Source organism: Pan paniscus, chromosome X (assembly GCF_029289425.2).
Source record: "Pan paniscus chromosome X, NHGRI_mPanPan1-v2.0_pri, whole genome shotgun sequence".
Classification (NCBI taxonomy): domain Eukaryota; kingdom Metazoa; phylum Chordata; class Mammalia; order Primates; family Hominidae; genus Pan; species Pan paniscus.
In genome coordinates this window covers 70,314,209-70,341,387 of record NC_073272.2, presented here as the reverse complement: position 1 = coordinate 70,341,387, position 27,179 = coordinate 70,314,209, and the positions used below count along the sequence as shown (strand labels likewise).

The window sequence follows — 27,179 nt, the reverse complement described above, 5'->3', positions numbered from 1 at the left end:
ATAACAACCTACTTTCATGGAAACTGTTTCTGTTTTATTTCCTTGTATACTATGTTTGTCCTCAACTGGAGTACTTGCTGCTTCCTAGCCATGATCTATGTTTTCTACCTCAGTATCTTTTTTCATGCTTCTTCATTGCAAATTACCTCTTTCCTGCATCCCTAAAATTCCCTTTTCAAAGCCTAGCTTAAAATTCCCTTTTTCAAAGCCTAACTCTTAATGACATTCTTAGCTTCCTGAGGAAATTTCCTTGTCTTGCCTTTCCTCCAAGACTTTGTAACAGTTCTGTTTATCCCTAGATACTTGTTTTCTCATTATATTTTAGTTATTTCTATACCTGCCTTAGTCATCTATTGGACTGTCAGTCACCTCCTTGAGGACAGAGACCATATCTTATCTTTATTTGCCCTTGTACCCAGCATAGTGCCTAATGCATAGTAGATGCTCATTACATTAAAAATAGTTATAAAGACTCAATAAATACCTGTCAATCAACTTCCTCTGATATAGGAATTCCGTTTCCTCATGCTATTTCTGTCCTTGCTACTATGCATAATTTGGAAATTAATAGTGATTAAGATCTGTGAGTGCTCTTTGATTATCAGAACTGAATGAGATTATATTATTAAAAATCATCCCACTATAACTTTCTCCAGCTCAGCTCTTTTCTCTTTTGAGGGTGAGAACGCATTTTATTTTGATTTAAAATGAAATATTGAATCATAGGTCAGAAGTTAATTTGGGCAGGCCAAAGGAGTTGAGAAATAGACTCCCTTGAACTTTTTAGTAGATTAGGTTACAGATTCATTAGCTCGCACACTTGGCAACCTCTTTTTGAGATAACAATGCCAATTATAGATCATTTCTTTGGTTTGTTTTCTAAATTGTATAAATAAAAATTTTTTAATTGCTATTATCCATTCAGATATCTTCAGTACTTTGCATGAGACAATATTAAACAATGTCGTTTCATAGATATCAACTCTGCCTTTGAGGTGTTTGTAGTGCCTTAAGCCTGGTATCCTGATTTTGCTATATTATTTTTGAGGATTTAAAAATATTTGGTTTGTGCAAGTCATAGGTTTGAATGGATTAAGGATGAAGGAAATGAGCTTGGGTTCTAAATACAGAAGCAATTTATCACACCTTGATATAATGGGATTTTGCTGCAAACCATAATAAAACCTTAATGTTAGTTGACAGATGGATAATGACTTGTTTTGGTGATAGTCTGTGTAAGTTAATGGGAATGCACAGTTGGGTACTCTTTAACTCAGTACAGAAGTCCCATCCTCAGCTTGCAACTGCAGTTTAGGTACATGAATGTCATTAGCACTACTATAGTTTGATAAAACTGAACCACACTCTCAAACCACAGAATGGCTGTAAGACTTACAACAGACACAAAGATGAGACTATTCATAGAATATTTATGTGACCTAAAGTGAAGACAGTTATGTCTCATGTGCTGCTTATATATTGTTTCTCTTTACCATATAAAGTTCGAAAAATGAGCTTGGGACCAGCAGACATAAACTAGTGATATTCACTAGATGGCACTGTGGCCTCTGTACTTCATCAGCTTGTGCTTGACTGATTCTGAGGGTTTTTTTTTTTTTTTTTTGTAATTCTTAGGTAGATGTACCTTTCCTACAAATGCATCTATATGGATGTAAAAAAAAAAAAAAACCACTAAAGAAACATAAGATGAAGGTCAGCTGTGACTCATTTGATACAGCTATACTGTAAAAATACCCTGACTGAGATTCCAAGTCAACAAATATTAAATGCCTAATCTGTGCCAAGCACTATAGAATAAGTAGAAGACATGATCTATTCTGTAAGTGAGCCTAAAATATTAATGCGGAAACAATATTTACATATATAAAATAATTAGAAAATAATAAAAGGCTGTTCAATCACACATCATTGTGTGGTATGTACCATATGAACTTAGAATAGGAATATATAGATGAGGACATTTGTGAATATTGATTGAATGTACATATGATGTGAAGCTGAAAAGGGTAACTGATTTGTTAGAAGATAGAGTCAGATCTGAAGGGACCTTAATAGGTTGAAATGATGAGCCTATTCTAGCAAGACGAAGACAAACAGGAAACAACAAAACATCCTATAATTGGATCCCAAAACCAATTGTACAAGAACAAAGTAGATAAAATATGGCTTTAAAAGCAGCATATGTGAGTCACTTGGTACATTTTATTGACTATAAGCACTGCATAAGCCAAAAATACTAAGAAAGTTTACTCAAATTAGGTTGAATCAATAGAGATTTAATGTATAGAAGGAGAAAAAGTGGCAATCACCCTCTATTCTGCTCTGGTTAGAATATATCTGAAGTACAGATTCAATCAAACACAGACTGAAAATATTCAGAAAAAAAGCAATTTAGAAAATAGCAATACAACATAGAAAACAATGCAAATATAAAACAATACAGTGTAACTACTATTTACAGAACATTTACGTTGCATTAGGTGTAAGTAATCTAGAGATTATTTAAAGTATACAAAAGGATGTGTGTAGGTTATATGCAACTACTATAAGGAACTTGAGCATCTGCAGATTGTGATATCCGAGGGTGTCTTGGAACCAATCCTTTAAAGATACGAAGGAACAACTGTATAGACAGCCCTTGACTTACAAGGGTTCGATTTAGGATTTATCAATCTTATGATAGTATGAAAGCAATACTCATTCAATAAGCTCCTCAAGTTACCATGGGGTTATGTCTGGATAAATCCGTCATAGGTTGAAAATGCACTTTCTATTTAGGATATTTTCAGTTTACCATGGGTTTATCAGGATGTAACCCCATCATTAGTTGAGGAGCATCTGTATTGTATTGGATTGAGGGGCACCACTTATGAAGGAGGATATTGACAAACCCAAGTGTGCCAAGAGGAAGGCACTGAGGATGGTGAGAGCACTAAAAATCATCTAATTTGAAGAATAAAGGAAGTGTGGATGTTAAACTTGGGAAATGGAAGATTTACGAGAAACACGATAGCTTTCTTCCAATATTTGAATGGCTGTCAGGGAGTAAAGAAATTAAATTTATTTCATGAGTGTTTCCATGGGTGAGACCTACAAGGAGTGAGATTTTGGATTATCATAAGGAAACCCTTTCTTAATTATTTGACCTACCAAAACAATGAAATGGATTTTCTTAAAATAGAGTGAATTCTGTCTTCTTGAATATATTTAAGTAAAGACTGAATGACTTGGTATAAATGTTATAGAGGAGATTCAAGCATCAGAAGAATTTTTTGACTAAGAGAACTTTGAGGTATCTTCTGCCCACATTTTTCTGAAATATCAGTATAACCTGATAAAATGTATTATAGTCAAAGAGGATTTTGTGGGGGACTAGGCTCATTAATCACTGAATTTTAAAACTAAAGGAACCCTTGCAAGTCATTACTAATTTATTTTAAAATGAATTTATAAAAATATAATTTACATACAAAAATGCATTCATTTTAGGTATAGTTCAATAATTTTGACCACTTTATACCCCAAATTTACCCACTACCATGGTCTAGATATAGAAGACTTCCATTATCCCGAGTGATTTCCTTGTGTTCCTTCCCAGTCAATCCTCACCTCCACTCCCAGCCCCAGGCAATGACTGGTATGCTTTCTATCACTACAGGTTAGATTTATCTTTCCTAGAGTTTCATATAAATGGAATTACACGGTATGTACTTTACCTTTTTTTAAAATCTGGCTTCTTTCACTCAATTTTAGAATTTTAGAGAATCTCTTCTGGCTTGTAGAGTTTCTGCCGAGAGATCAGCTGTTAGTCTGATGGGCTTCCCTTTGTGGGTAACCCGACCTTTCTCTCTGGCTGCACTTAACATTTTTTCCTTCATTTCAACTTTGGTGAATCTGACAATTATGTGTCTTGGAGTTGCTCTTCTCGAGGAGTATCTTTGTGGCGTTCTCTGTATTTCCTGAATCTGAACGTTGGCCTGCCTTGCTAGATTGGGGAAGTTCTCCTGGATAATATCCTGCAGAGTGTTTTCCAACTTGGTTGCATTCTCCCCGTCACTTTCAGGTACACCAATCAGACATAGATTTGGTCTTTTCACATAGTCCCATATTTCTTGGAGGCTTTTTTCATTTCTTTTTTTTCTTTTTTCTCTAAACTTCTCTTCTCGCTTCATTTCATTCATTTGATCTTCCATCACTGATACCCTTTCTTCCAGTTGATAGCATCGGCTACTGAGGCTTGTGCATTCGCCACGTAGTTCTCGTGCCATGGTTTTCAGCTCCATCAGGTCCTTGAAGGACTTCTCTGCATTGGTTATTCTAGTTAGCCATTTGTCTAATCTTTTTTCAAGGTTTTTTACTTCTTTGCCATGGGTTTGAATGTCCTCCTTTAGCTCGGAGTAGTTTGATCATCTGAAGCCTTCTCTCAACTCGTCAAAGTCATTCTCTATCCAGCTTTGTTCCATTGCTGATGAGGAGCTGCATTCCTTTGGAGGAGGAGAGGCAATCTGATTTTTAGAATTTTCAGTTTTTCTGCTCTGTTTTTTCCCCATCTTTGTGGTTTTATCTACCTTTGGTCTTTGATGATGGTGATGTACAGATGAGGTTTTGGTGTGGATGTCCTTTCTGTTTGTTAGTTTTCCTTCTAACAGACAGGACCCTCAGCTGCAGGTCTGCTGGAGTTTGCTGGAGGTCCACTCCAGACCCTGTTTGCCTGGGTATCAGAGCGGAGGCTGCAGAACAGTGGATATCAGGCAAATGTTGCTGCCTGATCATTCCTCTGGAAGTTTTGTCTCAGAGGAGTACCCGGCTGTGTGAGGTGTCAGTCTGCCCCTACTGGGGGGTGCCTCCCAGTTAGGCTACTTGGGGGTCAGGGACCCACTTCAGGAGGCAGTCTGTCTATTCTCAGATCTCCAGCTGCATGCTAGGAGAACCACTACTCTCTTCAAAGCTGTCAGACAGGGACAGTTAAGTCTGCAGAGGTTTCTGCTGCCTTTTGTTTGGCTATGCCCTGCCCCCAGAGGTGGAGTCTACAGAGGCAGGCAGGCCTCCTTGAGCTGCAGTGGGCTCCACCCAGTTCGAGCTTCCCGGCTGCTTTGTTTACCTACTCAAGCCTGGGCAATGGCGGGCGCCCCTCCCCCAGCCTCACTGCTGCCTTGCAGTTTGATCTCAGACTGCTGTGCTAGCAATGAGCGAGGCTCTGTGGGCGTAGGACCCTCTGAGCCAGGCGTGGGATACAGTCTCCTGGTGTGCCGTTTGCTAAGACCCTTGGAAAAGCGCAGTATTATGGTGGGAGTGACCTGATTTTCCAGGTGCCATCTGTCACCCCTTTCCTTGGCTAGGAAAGGGAATTCCCTGACCCCTTGCACTTCCCGGGTGAGGCAATGCCTCGCCCTGCTTCGGCTCACGCTCGGTGCGCTGCACCCACTGTCCTGCACCCACTGTCCAACAATCCTCAGTGAGATGCACCCAGTACCTCAGTTGGAAATGCAGAAATCATTTGTCTTCTGTGTCACTCACACTGGGAGCTGTAGACTGGAGCTGTTTCTATTCGGCCATCTTGGCTCCATCCCTAATTTTTGTATTTTTAATAGAGACAGGATTTCACCATGTTGGCCAGGCTGGTCTTGAACTCCTGACCTCAGGTGATCCACCCACCTTGACTTCCCAAAGTGTTGGGATTACAGGCGTGAGCCACCACGCCCAGCCTTTTATTGCTATTTTAGAGTATATAAAACAAAATTATAAAACAAAATTAACTGTAAAACAGCCTCAGACAGGTCCTTCAGGAAGTATTCCAGAAGAAGGCATTATCATAGTAAGTGACAGTTCCATGCATGTTATTGCCCCTGAGGACTTTCCAGTGGGACAAGATGTGGAGGTGGAAGACAGTGATACTGATGATCCCGAGCCTGTGTAGGTCTAGGCTAATGTGTTTGCTCATGTCTTAATTTTTAACAAAAAGTTTGAAAAGTCAAAAAAGATTTTAAAGTGTTAAAAATCAAAAATCTTGTAGAATGAGGATATAAAAAGGAAATTTTTGTACAACTGTACAATGTTTGTATTTTAAGCTCGGTGTTATTACAAAATACTTAAAAAGTTTTTTAAATATTAAAAAGTTTATAAAGTTAAAAAGTTACAGTAAACTCCATTATTGAAGAAAGAAAAATATCCTTTTATAAATTGAGTGTAGCCTAAGTATACACTGTTTATAAAGTCTACAGTAGTATACAGTAATATCCTAGGCCTTCACATTCACTCAGCACTCACTGACTTACCCAGAGCAACTTCCAGTCCTACAAGCTCCATTTATGTAAGTACCCTATACAGGTGTACCATTTTTTATGTTTTATACCCTATATTTACTGTATTTTTTCTAGGTTTAGATATGTTTAGATATATAAATACTTACCATTAAAATTGCCTACAGTATTCAGTACAGTCACATGCTGTAGAGATTTGTAGCCTAGGAGCAATGGGCTATACCATATAGTCGTGTATAGTAGGCTATACCATCTAAGTTTGTGTAAGTACACTATGGTGTTCACACAAAGATGAAATTGCCTAATGGCACATTTCTCAGAATGTACCCCTGTTGTTAAGTGACACATGACTGTACCACATTTTGTTTATCCTTTCATCTATTCATTGGACACTTGGGTTGCTTTGACATTTTCGCTATTATGAATAAATACTTCTATGAACATAGATATTACAAGTATCTTTTTGAGTTCCTGCTTTCAGTTTTTTTGAGTATTTACCTAATAATATAATCATTGGATCATGTGGTAATTCTGTATTTAACATTTTGAACAATCATCATACTTTTTTCCACAATGGTTGTACCATTTTACATTCCCACCAGTAATGCACAAGTGTTCCAATTTCTCCACATCCTGGTCAACACTCACTGTTTTTAAGTTTTTTGATAAAAGCCATCCTAATGGGTTTGAAGTTCTCTTATTGTGTTTTTGATTTGCATTTCCCTAATGACCAGTGATGTTGAACATATTTTCATGTGCTTATTGGCCATTTGTGTATCTTCTTTGGAGAAACATCTGTTGAAGTCCTTTGCCCATTTTTAATTGGGATTTGTATTTTATAGTGGTTGAATTGTAGGAATTATTTATATATTTCAGATATTAACCCCTTACCAAAATATGATTAGCAAATATGTTTTCCCATTCTGGGGGTTGTCTTTTTCTTAGTGTCTTTTGAAGAACAGTAGATTTTAAAAAATTTTTGATGAGGCCCATTTATCTGATTTTTCTTTTGTTGACTGTGCTTTGGGTGTCATATCCAAGAAGTCATTTGCAAATCCAATGTCATGAAGATTTTCGCATGTGTTTTCTTCTAAGACTTGTATAGTTTTAGCTCTTATGTTTACACCTTTAATCCATGTTGAGTTAATTTTTATGTGTGATATAAGGTAAAGATCCAGCTTCTTTCTTTTGCATGTGGATATCCTGGTTTCCCAGCACCATTTGTTGAAAAGACTGTCCTTTTCCCATTGAATAGTTTGGGAACCCTTGTCAAAAACCATTTCACCATATATGTGAGGGTTCATTTCTGGGCTCTCTATTATATGCCATTGGTCTATATGTCAGTCCTTATCTCAGTACTATACTGTTTTGATTACTATATCTTCATAGCTAAGTCTTGAAATCAGGATCCCTTGAAACTTCATATGAATTTTAGGATGGGTTTTTTTATTTATGAAAAAAAAATGCCCTTGGAATTGTCATAGGGATTACATTGAATCTGTAGATCACTTTGGGTATCTTCATTTTTCAGTGTTTATCTTTTACTGTGGTAAAATATACATTATCTTCATTCCTTCTTAACTTCAAATTTTTTCTTGTTTTTGACTTTTAGTCTCTTTTGGCATTATTGGCTGTATTTATTTACTTTTGACTTTCTTCTTGTTAGTCTTCATTTCTGAAATGACTTCTTTTACTTTTAATATTTTCCTTAGCTCTACCACCTCATTTCTGAGTTTTTCTAATTATTACTATGGGTTTTTTTGTTTGTTTGTTTGTTTGTTTGTTTGAGACTGAGTCTCGCTCTGTCGCCCAGGCTGGAGAGCAGTTGTGCTATCTCGGCTCACTGCAACCTCCGCCTCCCAGGTTCAAGCAATTCTCCTACCTCAGCCTCCCGAGTAGCTGGGATTACAGGCACCCGCCATCGTGCCCGGCTAATTTTTGTATTTTTGTAGAGACGAGGTTTCACCATGTTGGCCAGGCTGGCCAGGTGGAACTCCTGACCTCAGGTGATCCGCCCTCCTCAGCCTCCCAAAGTGCTGAGATTGCAGATGTGAGTCACGACGCCCCGCCGCTAATTCTTATTTAGGTTGATCTTTCATATCTTGTATCATTTTTTTTATTTTTATTATTATTATACTTTAAGTTTTAGGGTACATGTGCACATTGTGCAGGTTAGTTACATATGTATACATGTGCCATGCTGGTGTGCTGCACCCATTAACTCGTCATTTAGCATTAGGTATATCTCCTAATGCTATCCCTCCCCCCTCCCCCCACCCCACAACAGTCCCCAGAGTGTGATGTTCCCCTTCCTGTGTCCATGTGTTCTCATTGTTCAATTCCCATCTATGAGTGAGAACATGTGGTGTTTGGTTTTTTGTCCTTGCGATAGTTTACTGAGAATGATGATTTCCAATTTCATCCATGTCCCTACAAAGGACATGAACTCATCATTTTTTATGGCTGCATAGTATTCCATGGTGTATATGTGCCACATTTTCTTAATCCAGTCTATCATTGTTGGACATTTGGGTTTGTTCCAAGTCTTTGCTATTGTGAATAGTGCCAAAATAAACATACGTGTGCATGTGTCTTTATAGCAGCATGATTTATTTTTAAATGTGTTTAGCTCATTTTTAAATAGTCGGTTATGATTTTGACCTGTTTTTTGAGCACATTTTTCTGACATGCTTTCATTTTCTGTGGGGATACTTTGCTGCTGCTGCTGCTGCTGCTGCTGCTGCTTTTTTTTTTAAATTTTTTTACAACTTTTTAGGGTATTTACCTTAAAGCTTTACTGTTTCTCATTTTGATGTGAAATTAGTTTTCCTTAACTTATAAAAAGGTAGACATTTAGAAAGTGTTACTACTTCACAGAGCTCCCTTTTTTGTTTTTGGTTTGGTTTGGTTTGTTAGTGTTTAAAAATAAGGCAGCTTTTATTCTGAGATTTCCTGGCTCTGCTTCTCTCTGTCTTTTGGTGTACACCCACACTGTCCAATATGATAGCAATGAGGCATGTGTGGCTATGTACGTTTAAGTTTAAATTAATTAAAATTAAATAAAGTTATAAAAATTTATTTCTTCAATTGCAGTAGCCACATTTCAAGTGCTAAATAGCCATGTGTGGCTAATGACTACTCTATTGAATAGCACAAATATAGAATATTTCCACCATCACAGAACTCTGTTGGACAACACTAATCTATACTTTTTCTTTCATCTTTGTTGTCACTGTCCTGTTCAGTTTTTTATTGTACTCTCAGCAGTTTCTCCTTAGTGTGGAGCCTCTCAGAGGGGAGCTCTAGTGGGTAAGCTTTAAGGGTTCATAGGGCCTAGACTACTATCGCTTCTTTAGTACATCTTTGATATGAGGTCCTTGCACTCACTCAATAATGGAGAAAGCAAATTATCTCCCAATTTCATCTGCTATTCTCCAGTTTCCCCATCATGCTATTCAGTTGATTTCTACAAGCCAATTTTGGGGTCCTCCTTTTCTATATAGTCCATTAGACGCTTCCCTATTACTTCCTTTTTTTTCTTCATCCTGTACAGATGCTGACATAATGCAGATCTTGTAGCTGTTGTTGCTTTTTCTCCACCCACTTGTGTTTCTTAATGCCTCGGGATACTTTGTCACTCAGTTTTGTTATAAACGCTGTCTGTGGTTTTTGGTTTTGCCATCTGCATGCTCAGTTGTTTTTCATGAGAATTCAGAGAAATGTTACCTCTACCACATATTTCCAGAATCATTTTGTATAGTTTTTTTTTCTTCCTACCTACCTACCGACAGGGTCTCACTTTGTCACCTAGGCTGGAGTGCAGTGGTGTAAACACAGCTCACAGCATCCTCAACTTCCTGGGCTCAAGTAATCCTCCTACCTTAACCTCCTGAGTAGCTGGGACCACAGGCATGCACCACCATGCCTGGCTAATTTAAAAAAATTTTTTTGTTGAGACGGGGGTCTTACTATGTTGCCCAAGCTGGTCTCAAACTCCTGGACTCAGATGATCCTCTCACCTCAGCCTCCCAAAGTGCTGGGATCACAGGCATGATCAGCCATGCCCAGCCTCATATGGCATATATATATATATATATATATATACACAGCTACCTTTGCTAAAGTCTCTTAATAATTGTAATAATTTGCTTATAAATTCTTCTGGGTTGTCTACATATTCAATTATACAAATTGACAATTGTGTTTCTTCTTTTTCAATATGCTTTATATATTTCTTGTCTTATTTTGTCTAATAATTCAACCACTATGTTGAATTAAAGTGGTGTTTTGGATTTAAAAGGGAAAACTACCATAAATTGCCATTAAATATGATGTTTGCTTTAGGGTTTTTTTGTGTTGTTGTTGTATAGATACGGTATTAGTTTCCTAGGGATGCTATAACAAAGCACTACAAACTGTGTGGCTTAAAACAACAGAAATGTATACACTTATAGTTCTGGAGGCTGGAAGTCCAAAATCAAGGTGTCGATAAAGCTATGCTCTCTCTGAAGACTTTAGTAGAGGATTCTTCCTAGACTAGATTTGCTTAATGGTTAGGTAAATGGTCACTTTTTGTAAATATTCTGTGTGTGCTCGAAAAAAATGTGTTTTCTGCAGTTTTTAGGCACTGTGTATGTACATATATGTACAGATGTTCCTTGACTTACGATGGAGTTATATCCCAATAAATTGATCATAAGTTGAAAATATCGTAAGGTGAAAATGCAGTTAATGCTGGCAAAATGGCAGGCATCTACAACTTATGATGGTTTGACTTAATGATATTTTGATTTTATAATGATGTAACGGCAATATACATTTAGTAGAAACCATAACCCTGTCATAAGTTGTAAGGAGCTCCCAGACTTACGATGTGGTTACATCCTGATAAACCCGTGGTAAAGTCAAAAAATCATAAGACAGAGACCACCTATATACACACATGTATAAATTTAGATTGTTTGTTCATTTTATTTGAATCTTCTGTATCAAAACTCATATTTTGTGTACTTACTCTATCACTTACTGAGATGAGGTGCTGGAATATCCCTTTATGGTTTGAATTGATCTATTTCTTCATTTAATTTTATCATTTTTGCTTTATATATTTTAGGCCATACTACTTATACATACAAAATTAGTACTGTAATATATTTGTTTGTTGAAGTTTTATTGTTATGCAGTGATCTTCTTTATATCTAGTATTATTTTCTGCCTTAAAGTCATTTTTGTCTGATATTAATATATCCACACTTTGGTTAATATTTTCCAGATAGATCTTCTCTAATCCCTTTACTTTGAACTTTTAATACATTTATATTTTAGGTGTGCCACTTCTAAAAAACATGTAGTTACATATTTTTAATCCAGTCTGACCATTTTTGTTTTTTAACTAGGGCATTTCGTGTTTATACATTTAATACAATATTGGTATATCTGAGTTTAAATCTATAACTTACTTTATGCTTTCTATTTGTCGTTTCTTTTTTTTTTTTTTGAGACAGAGTCTCACTTTATGCCCAGGCTGGAGTGCAGTAGTACAATCTCTGCTCACTGCAAACTCCGCCTCCCATGTTCAAGTGATTCTCATGCCTCAGCCTCCCAAGTAGCTGGGATCACAGATGTGTGCCACCACACCCAGCTAATTTTTATATTTTTAGTAGAGATGGGGTTTCACCATGCTGGCCAGGCTGGTCTCAAACTCCTGTTCTCAGGGGATCTGCCTGCCTGAGCCTCCCAAAGTGTTGGGATTACAGGCGTGAGCCACCGTGCCCGGCTTCTATTTGTCATTTCTATCCTGTTTCTTTTTCTCTCCTCACTTGCCTTCTTTGGGATCAATGTTTCTAAATAATAGACCTTACTTGTTACAGCAGTTTTAGGTTTACAGAAAAATTGAGTAGGAAATATAGAGAGTTTTCATATACCCCCTCACCGTTCTTCACATACTGTTTCCCCTGTCATTAACATCTCGCATTAGTGTGCTATATATGTTACAATTAATAAGCCAATATTGATATGTTATTTTTAACTAAAGTCCGTAGTTTACATTAGGTTTTAGTCTTTGTGTTGTACATCATATGTGGTTTGATGAATGTATAAAAAAGTGTCTACCATTATAATACCATACAGAATAGTTCAACCCCCTGTGGTTCAACTATTCATCCCTTCCTCCCTCTCACTGAACTAGTGTCAACCACTGATCTTTTTACTGTCTCCATAGTTTTGCCTTTTCAGAATGTCACATAATTGGAATCGTGCAGTATGTAGCCTTTTCAAATAGGTTTCTTTCACTTAGCAATATGCATTTAAGATTCCTTCATGTCCTTTTATGGGTTGGTAGTTAATTTTTTTTAGTGCTGAATAATATTCCACTATCTGGATATATTAGTTTATACACTCACCTATGGAAGAACATCTTAGTTGCTTCCAAATTTTGGCAGTTATGAATAAAGCTACTATAAATATCTTTATGTAGATTTTTGTGTAGACATAAGTTTTGACACATTTGAATAAATACCAAAGGTGCAACTGCTGGATTGTATGGCAAGAGTATGTTTAGTTTTGTAGGAAACTGCCAAACTGTCTTCCAAGTTGGCTATACCATTTTTCATTCCCACCAGTGATGAATGAGAGTTCCTGTTGCACCACATCCTTGCCAGCATTATATGTCGTTAAAGTGTTTTGAATTTTAGTTATTCTAATAGATGCATAGTGATATCTCATTGCTGTTTTAATTTGCAAAACCCTAATGACATAAGATGTTAAGCATCTTTTCATATACTTATTTGCCATCTGTATATTTTATTTAGTGAAGTGTTTCTTCAGGTCTTTTGCCCATTTTATACTTGGGTTGTTTATTTTCTTATTGTTGAATTTGAAGAATTCTTCATACATGTTGAATACCAGTCCTTCATTACATATGTGTTTTGCAAATATTTTTTCCCAATATGTGGCTTTTATCATTATTCTCTTAATGCTGTCTTTCACAGAGCAGTTTTTAATTTTAATGAAGTTTAACTTACCAGTTTTTTCTTTTGTAGATATGGTTTTGGTGTTGTGTCTAAAAAGTCATTGCCAAAGTTCACCTAAAATTTCTCCTATGTTATCTTCTAAAAGTTTTATAGTTTGGGTTTTTATATTTAGGTTATAATCCATTTTCAGTTAATTTTTGTGAGAGGTTTATGGTCTGTGTCTAGCTCTACTTTTTTACATGTGGATGTCTAGTTGTTCCAGCACCAGTTGTTAAAAATACTATTTTCATTTTTTTTCATTGCAGTCTTCCCCTTCTACTAGTGTGAAAATTATTTACTGCTTCTAATCTTTTAGTGGCTATCCTAGAAAGTATAGAATCCTTTCTTAACTGTCTTCCATGTTTGTAATCGCTCTGTGCTGCATTTTGGCTATTTTATTCTTTCTGCCCACTAATTTTCTCTTCACCTGTTTCTAATCTGCTGTTAAACCTGTCTATTATGTTTTAATTTGGGTAATTGGGTTTTTCATTTCAAAAAGCTTCTTTGTTTCAGATCCCTAAGATCACATTTTATGGTCTCTGTTTCGTACTAACTTCACTGATATGCAAAGTATTTAATAACTGGTATGGCACAGGTAATAATGAGACAGAATGGATACCATCTAGAAACAACCACTATAACTGTATTAATTTGTACCACTGTGCATCAACCCACATACATATATTTTGAACATACATTGTATTTCTTTAGACTTTGAAAACATAGGTGTTTTATAACCAGTTTTTCATAATTCTAGTATCTGCATCTTGAGGGTCTGCTTCTGCTATCTCGTTTCTGCTGCTTATGGTACCTTGTTTCTGAGTGTGCTTTGTTATTTTTGTAACGTGTACAACTCATGGTTCTTGAAAAATTATTTATGGAAATATTTCGAAGGCTGACATAAGGTGCTTTCCCCCAGAGAAGATTTACATTTGCTTCTGTAGATGCTTGGGAGCTATCTAAACTAAATTCTCAGCTTTAGGTCTTTTAGCTTCCTGTATAATGTAGTTTGGGTCAGTGAATACATGAGTCTCCTAGTATTACACCTCATGGATTGTTTCCCTCCACCCCATTGTGCTGCCTTCTATTCAGTACTAAGGTAACTTTATTTGCAGTTTTCCAGGGATGTGGGTAGGAGTGGGTTTACTTTTGGCTTGTCCCTAGTCTAGGAGTGTGATCCCTTGGAACTTGATGTCTTTTCCCCTGACCTAGTGATGTCCCTCAAAACTGAAGTTAACATTTGCTTACATTTGCAAATGCTTACCAGATAAAAGCGACTTTACTTTTCTGTTTACCTCTCTGAGACCTCAGTTTTCCTTAGATTTTGCCTTGGTAATTCTTTTGCTATTTGTCAGTTGCTCTTTTGTTCTTTCTGGAAAAAAATTAATATATCATCCAATATTTTTGGTTGTTTTCAGCAGGAGGGTTGGTCTGACATATCTAACTTACTCTATTTCCAGAAGTATAACTCACTGTTGCGTTAGCATTCTAGAAGAGCACTTCTGCAAATATTTTTCTTAGATTCATATATTTTCATTGTGAGTATCCCTCAGCCATTTTGACTACCTTAATGATATTAGTAAAATATGGTAAGTCCTTCCTTGTAGATTTTATTAAAATGACCCAATGTTTTTCTTTCCAGGCCAAAGAGGCAGTGGCAGAAGCTGAACGACATGACCCTAGAAACGTTTTCACTCAATTTTATATATTCAAGATTGCAGTCATAGAGGGCAACTCTGAAAGAGGTATAAATTTTATTTGTCACTTATATTTGACTATTAACACAAAGAATAAATAATCCTCTTCAACCACAGTGGGAAAAAAACATTGTTTTTAAGACAATAGAATTGAATATATGTTCTGTCTTTCCTATGTAAAGGTGATACAACAATGCAAAAAGAAACCGTGGAAGGTTATATAAAAGTAAAAGAACAGTGGTTACCTATTGAGGGAATAGGAACTGGGCAAACGCGGGACAAGAATTAGGGGAAAGTCTTATCACTATGTACCTTTTTATACTTTTATTTAAACCAACCTATTCAAAAATTAAATTTAAAAAGCTGTGTGTGGGTGAGATTATACTAAAAACCCATATCAGTTAAGAATTGTCTTCAAAAAATGAAAGTTGGGGTACCTTTTGATTGTTTTCACTTATTTGGGAGGTGATTGGTGAGAGATTTGGCCTTGAGATGGAGTTTCTCTCCACAGAGTGGACAGTCTTGGAATTTCACACATGACCCTCATCCCATTAATGTTGAGGCCTTTCCATTAAGTTAAGCATAGTTTCCTAGCTGGTGTGTCTGCATGGGCACATATATGTTGAATTGGTTATAGATATGCCTTTGCTCAGATATTAATGCCTTCAGCCCTCAGGTAGCTGAATTAATCCTGAAGGAGTCTGAGCTCCAGACTGGTTGCCATTTGTTTGGCAGAAGTTAAGAAACTTAAATTAATGGATCCAAACAAAATGTATACGAATCCAATTAAGCAACTGTTTTTGGACACCTACTACGTACAAAGGACTCTGTTATTCACTCCTTAAGAAAAAAGATCATTTATTTTACATTAAAAAAGAAATGTTCCAGAATAGTAAAGTATAACTGTATAATAATTAAGGAATAGTAAATTAGAGGTTAATATTGCTGTCATGTTCATCATCAAAGTTTTCATTAGAGACTTTTAGGCATTTGTTTTACTTGATATACTGTGTTTAAGGGTAAAATAACTTGAAGCTTTTTTGCCAGTAAAAATGGCAAAAATATTAGTAATTTTCCTGTTAAATCTTTTGTTTTAACATTATTTTTTAAAAATTATTTTACTTTTTAAATACAACATCAGATCAACCCTTTTATTTCTTCTCCAGTTGTCTGTGACCATTTTTTAAAAGTCATGTATATTGAAGATACATATAATAAATTTACTCTTGCTAGTGTATGGTCCTATGAGGTTTATATATGTTAAAAATTCTGAGTTTTGATAAGTGCATACAGTCATATAACTACCACCACAATGTAGAAAAAAAATACCTCAGGGCCCTTTACTGTTACTCCTTCTCACCACTTTCAGCCCTGGAAATCAGTAATCTCTTCTATCTCTATAGTTTTGTCTTTTCCAGAATGTCATATAAATGAAATCATATAGTATGAATCTTTTTGAGCTTCTTTCACTTAACTTAATGCATTTGAAACTCACCCATATTGTATTTATCCACAGTTTGTTCTTTTTTATTGCTATGTGGCATTCCATAGTATGGAAATACCACAGTATGGAAAAATGCATTCACCAGTTGAAGGATATTTGAATGGTTTTCAGGGTTTTTTTTCACCTCTGAGACAAGTTCAAAGTTTTCAGTTTTGACAATTGTGAATAAAGGTGCTGTAAAACATCTCTTTACATATTTTCTGTGATAATAATATTGTTTTTTTGAGATGGGGTCTTGCTCTGTCACCCAGGCTGGAGTGCAGTGGCGTGATCTCAGCTCACTACAATCTCCACCTCCCAGGTTCAAGCGATTCTCCTGCCTCAGCCACCTGAATAGCTGGGACTACAGGTGTGCACCACCATGCCCAGTTAATTCGATGATAATATTTTACTTCTGTAGGGTAAATATCTAGGAGTGGGACTGTGGACTTACATGGTAAATACATGTTTAACTTTATTAGAAACTGCAAAACTGCTTTCTAAAGCGACTATACAATTTCACCTGTGAACCAGCTATGTTTAAGAGTTCTAGCTGATCTACATCCTCATCAGCACTTGAAATTGTCCACTTAAAAAAATTTAGCCATTCTGGGAGATTATTAAAAAGTCAAGAAACAACAGATGCTGGTGAGGCTGTAGAGAAATAGGAATGCTTTTACACTGTTGGTGGGAATGTAAATTAGTTCAATCATAGCGGAAGACAGCATGGTGATTCTTCAAGGATCTAGAAACGGAAATACTATTTGACCCAGCAATCCCATTACTGGGTATATACTCAAAGGAATATAAATCATTCTATTATAAAGATACACGCACACGTGTGTTCATTGCAGCACTATTCACAATAGCAAAGACATGGAACCAACCCAAATGCCCATCAATGGTAGACTGGATAAAGAAAATGTGGTACATATACACCATGGAATACTATGCAGCCATAAAAAGGAATAAGATCATGTATTTTGCAGGCACATGGATGAAGCTGGAAGCCATCAACCTCAGCAAACTAATGCAGGAACCGAAAACCAAACACCACATGTTCTCACTCATAAGAGGGAGATGAACAATGAGAACACATGGACACAGGAAGTGGAACAACACACACTGGGGCCTGTTGGGGGCGGGGAGGGGAGGGAGAACATCAGGACAAATAGCTAATGCATGTGAGGCTTAAAACCTAGGTGATGGGTTGATAGGTGCATCAAACCACCATGACACACGTATGCCTACGTAATAAAACTGCACTTTCTGCACATGTATCCTAGAACTTAAAGTTAAAACAATAAAAAAGAACAAAAATTTAGCTATTCTGATAGTGGGTAGTAGTGTTTTACTGTGGCATTAGCATTTCCCTAATGTTTAATATTTTATTAAACCATGTATCTTTTTGGGTTGTTTGTACAAATCTTTTTCCCAGTTTAAGATAGGGTACTTTGTTTTATTATTACTGATTTTTGACAGTTCTTTATATATTCTGGATACAAGTTGTCTTTTTTAAAAACTTATTTTTTTAATTGGCAAATAAAAATTATATATATATTGATCATGAACAACATAGTGGGTTTTATTTATTTATTTATTTTATTATTATACTTTAAGTTTCAGGGTACATGTGCACAACGTGCAGGTTTGTTACATATGTATACATGTGCCATGTTGGTGTGCTGCACCCATTAACTCGTCATTTACATTAGGTATATCTCCTAATGCTATCCCTCCCCAGTCCCCCATCCCACAACAGTCCCTGGGGTGTGATGTTCCTCTTCCTGTTTCCAAGTGTTCTCATTGTTCAATTCCCACCTATGAGTGAGAACATGTGGTGTTTGGTTTTTTGTCCTTACTATAGTTTGCTGAGAATGATGATTTCCAGCTTCATCCATGTCCCTACAAAGGACATGAATTCATCATTTTTTATGGCTGCATAATATTCCATGGTGTATATGTGCCACATTTTCTTAATCCAGTCTATCATTGATGGACATTTGGGTTGGTTCCAAGTCTTTGCTATCGTGAATAGTGCTGCAATAAACATACGTGTGCATGTGTCTTTATAGCAGCATGATTTATACTTCTTTGAGTATATACCCAGTAATGGGATGGCTGGGTCAAATGGTGTTTCTAGTTCTAGATCCCTGAGGAATCGCCACACTGACTTCCACAATGGTTGAACTAGTTTACAGTCCCACCAACAGTGTAAAAGTGTTCCTATTTCTCCACATCCTCTCCAGCAACAACATGGTGTTTTAAAGATATGTATACATTGTGGAATGGCTAAATCAAGCTAATTAACATATACATTACCTCACATCCTTTTTTTTTTTTTTTTTTTTTTTGAAGCAAGGTCTTACTCTGTCACCCAAGTGGAAGTGCAGTGGAATGATCACGGCTCATTGCAGCCTTGACCTCCCAGGCTCAAGAGATCCTCCACCTCATCTTTTTTATTATTTTTTGTAGAGATGGAGTCTCACTATGTTGCCCAGGCTGGCCCCAAACTCCTGGGCTCAAGCAATCCTCCTGCTTCAGCCTCCCAAAGTGCTAGGATTACAGGCATGAGCCATCACACCCAACCCTACCTCACATACTTAGCATTTTTTTTTGTGGTGAGAACACTTAAACTCTCAGTGATTTTTAAGAATAGAATACATTGTTATAATCTATAGTCACCATGTTGTACAATAGATCTCTTGAACTTGTTCCTTCTGCTCAACGGAAATTCTGTATTCTTTCACCATCTCCCTAATCTCCCCGACTCCTTAGTCCCTGGTAACCACCATTCTACTTTGCTTCTGTGAACATTCTATTCTGCTTCTATGAGGTCAACTTCTTTAGATTTCACATATGAGATCATGTGGTATTTATTTTTGTGTGCCTGGCTTATTTCACTTAATATAATGTCTTCGAGGTTCATACCTTTTTTTCATAAATGACAGGATTTCCTCCTTTTATTGAGGCTGAATAGTATTCCATTGTCTATATATACACCACATTTTCTTTATCCACTTATCCACCGATAAACAGTTAAGTTGATTCCATACCATGGCTATTGTGAATAATGCTGCAATGAATATGGGAGTGCAGATATCTCTTTGACATATTGATTTCACTTCTTTTTTATATTCTACTACATAGTAGGACTGCTGGATCATATGGTAGTTCTACTTTAATTTTTTTGAGGAACCTCCATACTGCTTTCCATGATGGCTATACTAATTTACATTCCCACCTACAATATGTAAGAGTTCCCTATTCTCCGCATCCTTGTCAGCACTTGCTCTCCTTTGTCTTTTTTATAATAGCCATTCTAGCAGATGTGGGGTGATGTTATCATCGTGGTTTTAATTTGCATTTCTCTGATGAGTAGTGATGTTAGACATTTTTTCATATACTTGTGGACCACTTGCTCATCTCCTTTTGAGAAGTGTCTTTTCAGGTCATTTGCCCATTATAAAATCAGGTTATTTGTTTCCTTCCTATTGAATTGTTTGAATTTCTTATATATTTTGGATGTTAACCCCTTCTCAAATGCCTGGTTTGTAAATATATTCTCCCATTCCATACATTGTGTCTTCACTCTGTTGATGGTTTCTTTTGCTGTGTAGAAGCTTTTTAATTTGATGTAATCCCATGTGTCTATTTTTGTGTTTAGCAATGTCATGGAGCTTTTCCTCTATGTTTTCTTTTAGTAGTTCTACAGTTTCATGTCTTACGTTTAAATCTTTAATCTATTTTGAATAGCTTTTTTATATATTGTGAGAAAAGGGTCAAATTTTATTCTTCTGCATGTGGGTATCCAGTTTTACCAACACTATTGGTTGAAGAAACTGTCCTTTTCTCATTGTGTGTTCTTGACACCTTTATTGAAAACCAATTGACTGTAAATGTGTGGATTTATTTCTGGGCTCTCTATTTCCTTCCATTGGCCTATGTATCTGTTTTTCTGCCAATACCATGCTGTTTTGATTAGTATAGCTTTGTAGTTTATTTTGACTTCACGTAGTATGGTGCCTTCAGCTTTCTTATTTTTGCTCAAGATTGCTATAGCTAGTCAGGGTCTTTTTGCTTCCTTGGAAACGTCAGTATTTTTTTTTTTTCTGGGAAAAAATGTCACTGGAATTTTAATAGGGATTGCATTGAATCTGTAGATTGCCTTGGGTAGTATGGACATTTAACAATATTTTTCCAATCCGTGAACATGGGATATCTTTCCATTTCTTTGTGTTTTCTTCACTTTCTTTCATCAGTGTTTTATAGTTTTTAGTGTACATGTCTTTCACTTCAACATTAAATTTGCTCCCAAATATTTTTGTAGCTATTGTAAATGGAATCATGTTTTTAATATTTTTTTCAGGTAGTTTGTTGTTAGTATGTAGAAATGCTACTACTTTGTGTATATTGATTTTGTATCTTGCTACTTAATTGAATTCACTTATTGGTTCTAAATTTTTTTTCATTGCCTCTGTAAGGTTTTCTATATATAAGATCATGTTATTTACAAGCAGACAATTTAACTTCTTCCTTTCCAACTTAGATTTTTCTCATGCCTAATTACTCTGACTAGGACTTCCAGTAGTATGTTGAATAGAAGTAGTGAGCGTGGGTATCCGTGTTTTCTTCCTTATTTTAGAGGAAACGCTCCTAACTATTCACCATTGAGTATGGTGTTATTTGTCCATTGGTCATATATGGCCTTTATTGTGTTTTTTTTTTAAATCATGGAATGATGTTGAATTTTGTGAAATGATTTCCATTTTTTGGAAGAATTTGAGAAGGATTGGTATTAGTTCTTTAAATGTTTGGTAGGAGCAGTGACACCATCAGATCCTGAGCTTTTCTTAGATGGAAGATTTTTTGTTATTCATTTAAACTCCTTATTCATTATTTGTTCACATTTTCTATTTCATTATGATTCCATCTGGGTTTTATATGTCTAGGACTTTATCTTTCTTCTAGATTATCCAATTTCTTGGTACATAATTGTTCATAGTAGTCTCATGATTTTTTATATTTCTGTGGTATCAGCTGTACTGTCTTCTCTTTCTTTTTTTATTTTATTTATTTATCTTTTTTTAATTTTTTTTATTATACTTTAAGTTTTAGGGTACATGTGCACATTGTGCAGGTTAGTTACATACATATACATGTGCCATGCTGGTGTGCTCCACCCACTAACTTGTCATCTAGCATTAGGTATATCTCCCAATGCTATCCCTCCCCCCTCCCCCCACCCCACAACAGTCCCCAGAGTGTGATGTTCCCCTTCCTGTGTCCATGTGATCTCATTGTTCAATTCCCACCTATGAGTGAGAATATGCGGTGTTTGGTCTTTTGTTCTTGCGATAGTTTACTGAGAATGATGATTTCCAATTTCATCCATGTCCCTACAAAGGACATGAACTCATCATTTTTTATGGCTGCATAGTATTCCATGGTGTATATGTGCCACATTTTCTTAATCCAGTCTATCATTGTTGGACATTTGAGTTGGTTCCAAGCCTTTGCTATTGTGAATAATGCCGCAATAAACATACGTGTGCATGTGTCTTTATAGCAGCATAATTTATAGTACTTAGGGTATATACCCAGTAATGGGATGGCTGGGTCAAATAAATGGTATTTCTAGTTCTAGATCCCTGAGGAATCGCCACACTGACTTCCACAATGGTTGAACTAGTTTACAGTCCCACCAACAGTGTAAAAGTGTTCCTATTACTCCACATCCTCTCCAGCACCTGTTGTTTCCTGACTTTTTAATGATTGCCATTCTAACTGGTGTGAGATGGTATCTCATTGTGGATTTGATTTGCATTTCTCTGATGGCCAGTGATGGTGAGCATTTTTTCATGTGTTTTTTGGCTGCATAAATGTCTTCTTTTGAGAAGTGTCTGTTCATGTCCTTCACCCACTTTTTGATGGGGTTGTTTGTTTTTTTCTTGTAAATTTGTTTGAGTTCATTGTAGATTCTGGATATTAGCCCTTTGTCAGATGAGTAGGTTGCAAAAATTTTCTCCCAATATGTACGTTGCCTGTTCACTCTGATGGTAGTTTCTTTTGCTGTGCAGAAGCTCTTTAGTTTAATTAGATCCCATTTGTCAATTTTGTCTTTTGTTGCCATTGCTTTTGGTGTTTTAGACATGAAGTCCTTGCCCATGCCTATGTCCTGAATGGTAATGCCTAGGTTTTCTTCTAGGGTTTTTATGGTTTTAGGTCTAACGTTTAAGTCTTTAATCCATGTTGAATTGATTTTTGTATAAGGTGTAAGGAAGGGATCCAGTTTCAGCTTTCTACGTATGGCTAGCCAGTTTTCCCAGCACCATTTATTAAATAGGGAATCCTTTCCCCATTGCTTCTTTTTGTCAGGTTTGTCAAAGATCAGATAGTTGTAGACATGCGGCGTTATTTCTGAGGGCTCTGTTCTGTTCCATTGATCTATATCTCTGTTTTGGTACCAGTACCATGCTGTTTTGGTTACTGTAGCCTTGTAGTATAGTTTGAAGTCAGGTAGTGTGATGCCTCCAGCTTTGTTCTTTTGGCTTAGGATTGACTTGGCGATGTGGGCTCTTTTTTGGTTCCATATGAACTTTAAAGTAGTTTTTTCCAATTCTGTGAAGAAAGGCATTGGTAGCTTGATGGGGATGGCATTGAATCTGTAAATTACCTTGGGCAGTATGGCCATTTTCACGATATTGATTCTTCCTACCCATGAGCATGGAATGTTCTTCCATTTGTTTATATGCTCTTTTATTTCCTTGAGCAGCGGTTTGTAGTTCTCCTTGAAGAGGTCCTTCACATCCCTTGTAAGTTGGATTCCTAGGTATTTTATTCTCTTTGAAGCAATTGTGAATGGGAGTTCACTCATGATTTGGCTCTCTGTTGGTGTATAGGAATGCTTGTGATTTTTGCACATTGATTTTGTATCCTGAGACTTTGCTGTAGTTGCTTATCAGCTTAAGGAGATTTTGGGCTGAGACAATGGGGTTTTCTAGATATACAATCATGTCATCTGCAAACAGGGACAATTTGACTTCCTCTTTTCCTAATTGAATACCCTTTATTTCCTTCTCCTGCCTAACTGCCGTGGCCAGAACTTCCAACACTATGTTGAATAGGAGTGGTGAGAGAGGGCATCCCTGTCTTGTGCCAGTTTTCAAAGGGAATGCTTCCAGTGTTTGCCCATTCAGTATGATATTGGCTGTAGGTTTGTCATAGATAGCTCTTATTATTTTGAAACATGTCCCATCAATACCTAATTTATTGAGAGTTTTTAGCATGAAGGGTTGTTGAATTTTGTCAAAGGCCTTTTCTGCATCTATTGAGATAGTCATGTGGTTTTTGTCTTTGGCTCTGTTTATATGCTGGATTACATTTATTGATTTGCGTATATTGAACCAGCCTTGCATCCCAGGGATGAAGCCCACTTGATCATGGTGGATAAGCTTTTTGATGTGCTGCTGGATTCGGTTTGCCAGTATTTTATTGAGGATTTTTGCATCAATGTTCATCAAGGATATTGGTCTAAAATTCTCTTTTTTGGTTGTGTCTCTGCCCGGCTTTGGTATCAGAATGATGCTGATCTCATAAAATGAGTTAGGGAGGATTCCCTCTTTTTCTATTGATTGGAATAGTTTCAGAAGGAATGGTACCAGTTCCTCCTTGTACCTCTGGTAGAATTCGGCTGTGAATCCATCTGGTCCTGGATTCTTTTTGGTTGGTAAGCTATTGATTATTGCCACAATATCAGATCCTGTTATTGATCTATTCAGAGATTCAACTTCTTCCTGGTTTAGTCTTGGAAGAGTGTATGTGTTGAGGAATTTATCCATTTCTTCTAGATTTTCTAGTTTATTTGCATAGAGGTGTTTGTAGTGTTCTCTGATGGTAGTTTGTATTTCTGTGGGATCGGTGGTGATATCCCCTTTATCATTTTTTATTGTGTCTATTTGATTCTTCTCTCTTTTTTTCTTTATTAGTCTTGCTAGCGGTCTATCAATTTTGTTGATCCTTTCAAAAAACCAGCTCCTGGATTCATGAATTTTTTGAAGGGTTTTTTGTGTCTCTATTTCCTTCAGTTCTGCTCTGATTTTAGTTATTTCTTGCCTTCTGCTAGCTTTTGAATGTGTTTGCTCTTGCTTTTCTAGTTCTTTTAATTGTGATGTTAGGGTGTCAATTTTGGATCTTTCCTGCTTTCTCTTGTGGGCGTTTAGTGCTATAAATTTCCCTCTACACACTGCTTTGAATGTGTCCCAGAGATTCTGGTATGTTGTGTCTTTGTTCTCGTTGGTTTCAAAGAACATCTTTATTTCTGTCTTCATTTCTTTATGTACCCAGCAGTCATTGAGGAGCAGGTTGTTCAGTTTCCATGTAGTTGAGCGGTTTTGAGTGAGATTCTTAATCCTGAGTTCTAGTTTGATTGCACTGTGGACTGAGAGATAGTTTGTTATAATTTGTGTTCTTTTACATTTGCTGAGGAGAGCTTTACTTCCAAGTATGTGGTCAGTTTTGCAATAGGTGTGGTGTGGTGCTGAAAAAAACGTATATTCTGTTGATTTGGGGTGGAGAGTTCTGTAGATGTCTATTAGGTCCTCTTGGTGCAGAGCTGAGTTCAATTCCTGGGTATCCTTGTTAACTTTCTGTCTCGTTGATCTGTCTAATATTGACAGTGGGGTGTTAAAGTCTCCCATTATTAATGTGTGGGAGTCTAAGTCTCTTTGTAGGTCACTCAGGACTTGCTTTATGAATCTGGGTGCTCCTGTATTGGGTGCATATATATTTAGGATAGTTAGCTCTTCTTGTTGAATTGATCCCTTTACCATTATGTAATGGCCTTCTTTGTCTCTTTTGATCTTTGTTGGTTTAAAGTCTGTTTTATCAGAGACTAGGATTGCAACCCCTGCCTTTGTTTGTTTTCCATTTGCTTGGTAGATCTTCCTCCATCCCTTTATTTTGAGCCTATGTGTGTCTCTGCACGTGAGATGGGTTTCCTGAATACAGCACACTGATGGGTCTTGACTCTATCCAATTTGCCAGTCTGTGTCTTTTAATTGGAGCATTTAGTCCATTTACATTTAAAGTTAATAGTGTTATGTGTGAATTTGATCCTGTCATTATGATGTTAGCTGGTTATTTTGCTCGTTAGTTGATGCAGTTTCTTCCTAGTCTCGATGGTCTTTACATTTTGGCATGATTTTGCAGCAGCTGGTACCCGTTGTTCCTTTCCATGTTTAGCACTTCCTTCAGGAGCTCTTTTAGGGCAGGCCTGGTGGTGACAAAATCTCTCAGCATTTGCTTGTCTGTAAAGTATTTTATTTCTCCTTCACTTATGAAGCTTAGTTTGGCTGGATATGAAATTCTGGGTTGAAAATTCTTTTCTTTAAGAATGTTGAATATTGGTCCCCACTCTCTTCTGGCTTGTAGGGTTTCTGCCGAGAGATCCGCTGTTAGTCTGATGGGCTTCCCTTTGACGGTAACCCGACGTTTCTCTCTGGCTGCACTTAACATTTTTTCCTTCATTTCAACTTTGGTGAATCTGACAATTATGTGTCTTGGAGTTGCTCTTCTCGAGGAGTATCTTTGTGGCGTTCTCTGTATTTCCTGAATCTGAACGTTGGCCTGCCTTGCTAGATTGGGGAAATTCTCCTGGATAATATCCTGCAGAGTGTTTTCCAACTTGGTTCCATTCTCCCCATCACTTTCAGGTACACCAAGCAGACGTAGATTTGGTCTTTTCACATAGTCCCATATTTCTTGGAGGCTTTGCTCATTTCTTTTTATTCTTTTTTCTCTAAACTTCCCTTCTCACTTCATTTCATTCATTTCATCTTCCATTGCTGATACCCTTTCTTCCAGTTGATCGCATCGCTCCTGAGGCTTCTGCATTCTTCACGTAGTTCTCGAGCCTTGGTTTTCAGCTCCATCAGCTCCTTTAAGCACTTCTCTGTATTGGTTATTCTAGTTATACATTCTTCTAAATTTTTTTCAAAGTTTTCAACTTCTTTGCCTTTGGTTTCAATGTCCTCCCGTAGCTCAGAGTAGTTTGATCGTCTGAAGTCTTCTTCTCTCAGCTCGTCAAAGTCCTTCTCCGTCCAGCTTTGTTCTGTTGCTGGTGAGGAGCTGCGTTCCTTTGGAGGAGGAGAGGCGCTCTGATTTTTAGAGTTTCCAGTTTTTCTGTTCTGTTTTTTCCCCATCTTTGTGGTTTTATCTACTTTTGGTCTTTGATGATGGTGATGTACAGATGGGTTTTTAGTGTGGCTGTCCTTTCTGTTTGTTAGTTTTCCTTCTAACAGACAGGACCCTCAGCTGCAGGTCTGTTGGAGTACCCTGCAGTGTGAGGTGTCAGTCTGCCGCTGCTGGGGGGTGCCTCCCAGTTAGGCTGCTTGGGGGTCAGGGGTCAGGGACCCACTTGAGGAGGCAGTCTGCCCATTCTCAGATCTCCAGCTGTGTACTGGGAGAACCCCTGCTCTCTTCAAAGCTGTCAGACAGGGACATTTAAGTCTGCAGAGGTTACTGCTGTCTTTTTGTTTGTCTGTGCCCTGCCCCCAGAGGTGGAGCCTACAGAGGCATGCAGGCTTCCTTGAACTGTGGTGGGCTCCACCCAGTTGGAGTTCCTGGCTGCTTTGTTTACCTAAGCAAGCCTGGGCAATGGTGGGCACCCCTCCCCCAGCCTCACTGCCACCTTGCAGTTTGATCTCAG

General features: G+C 37.1%; 1 protein-coding gene across 2 annotated transcripts in view; it reads left to right on the top strand.

Moving 5' to 3' along the window:
- TEX11 (testis expressed 11) overlaps window positions 1–27,179 on the top strand; it is a 380,181-nt gene that overhangs the window by 244,413 nt on the left and 108,589 nt on the right. For both annotated transcript variants that reach the window (XM_003820153.4, XM_055106718.1), the window contains one exon: window positions 14,934–15,036. In XM_003820153.4, the coding sequence (XP_003820201.2) occupies window positions 14,934–15,036 (103 nt within the window). The remainder of the gene's footprint in view (window positions 1–14,933; window positions 15,037–27,179) is intronic.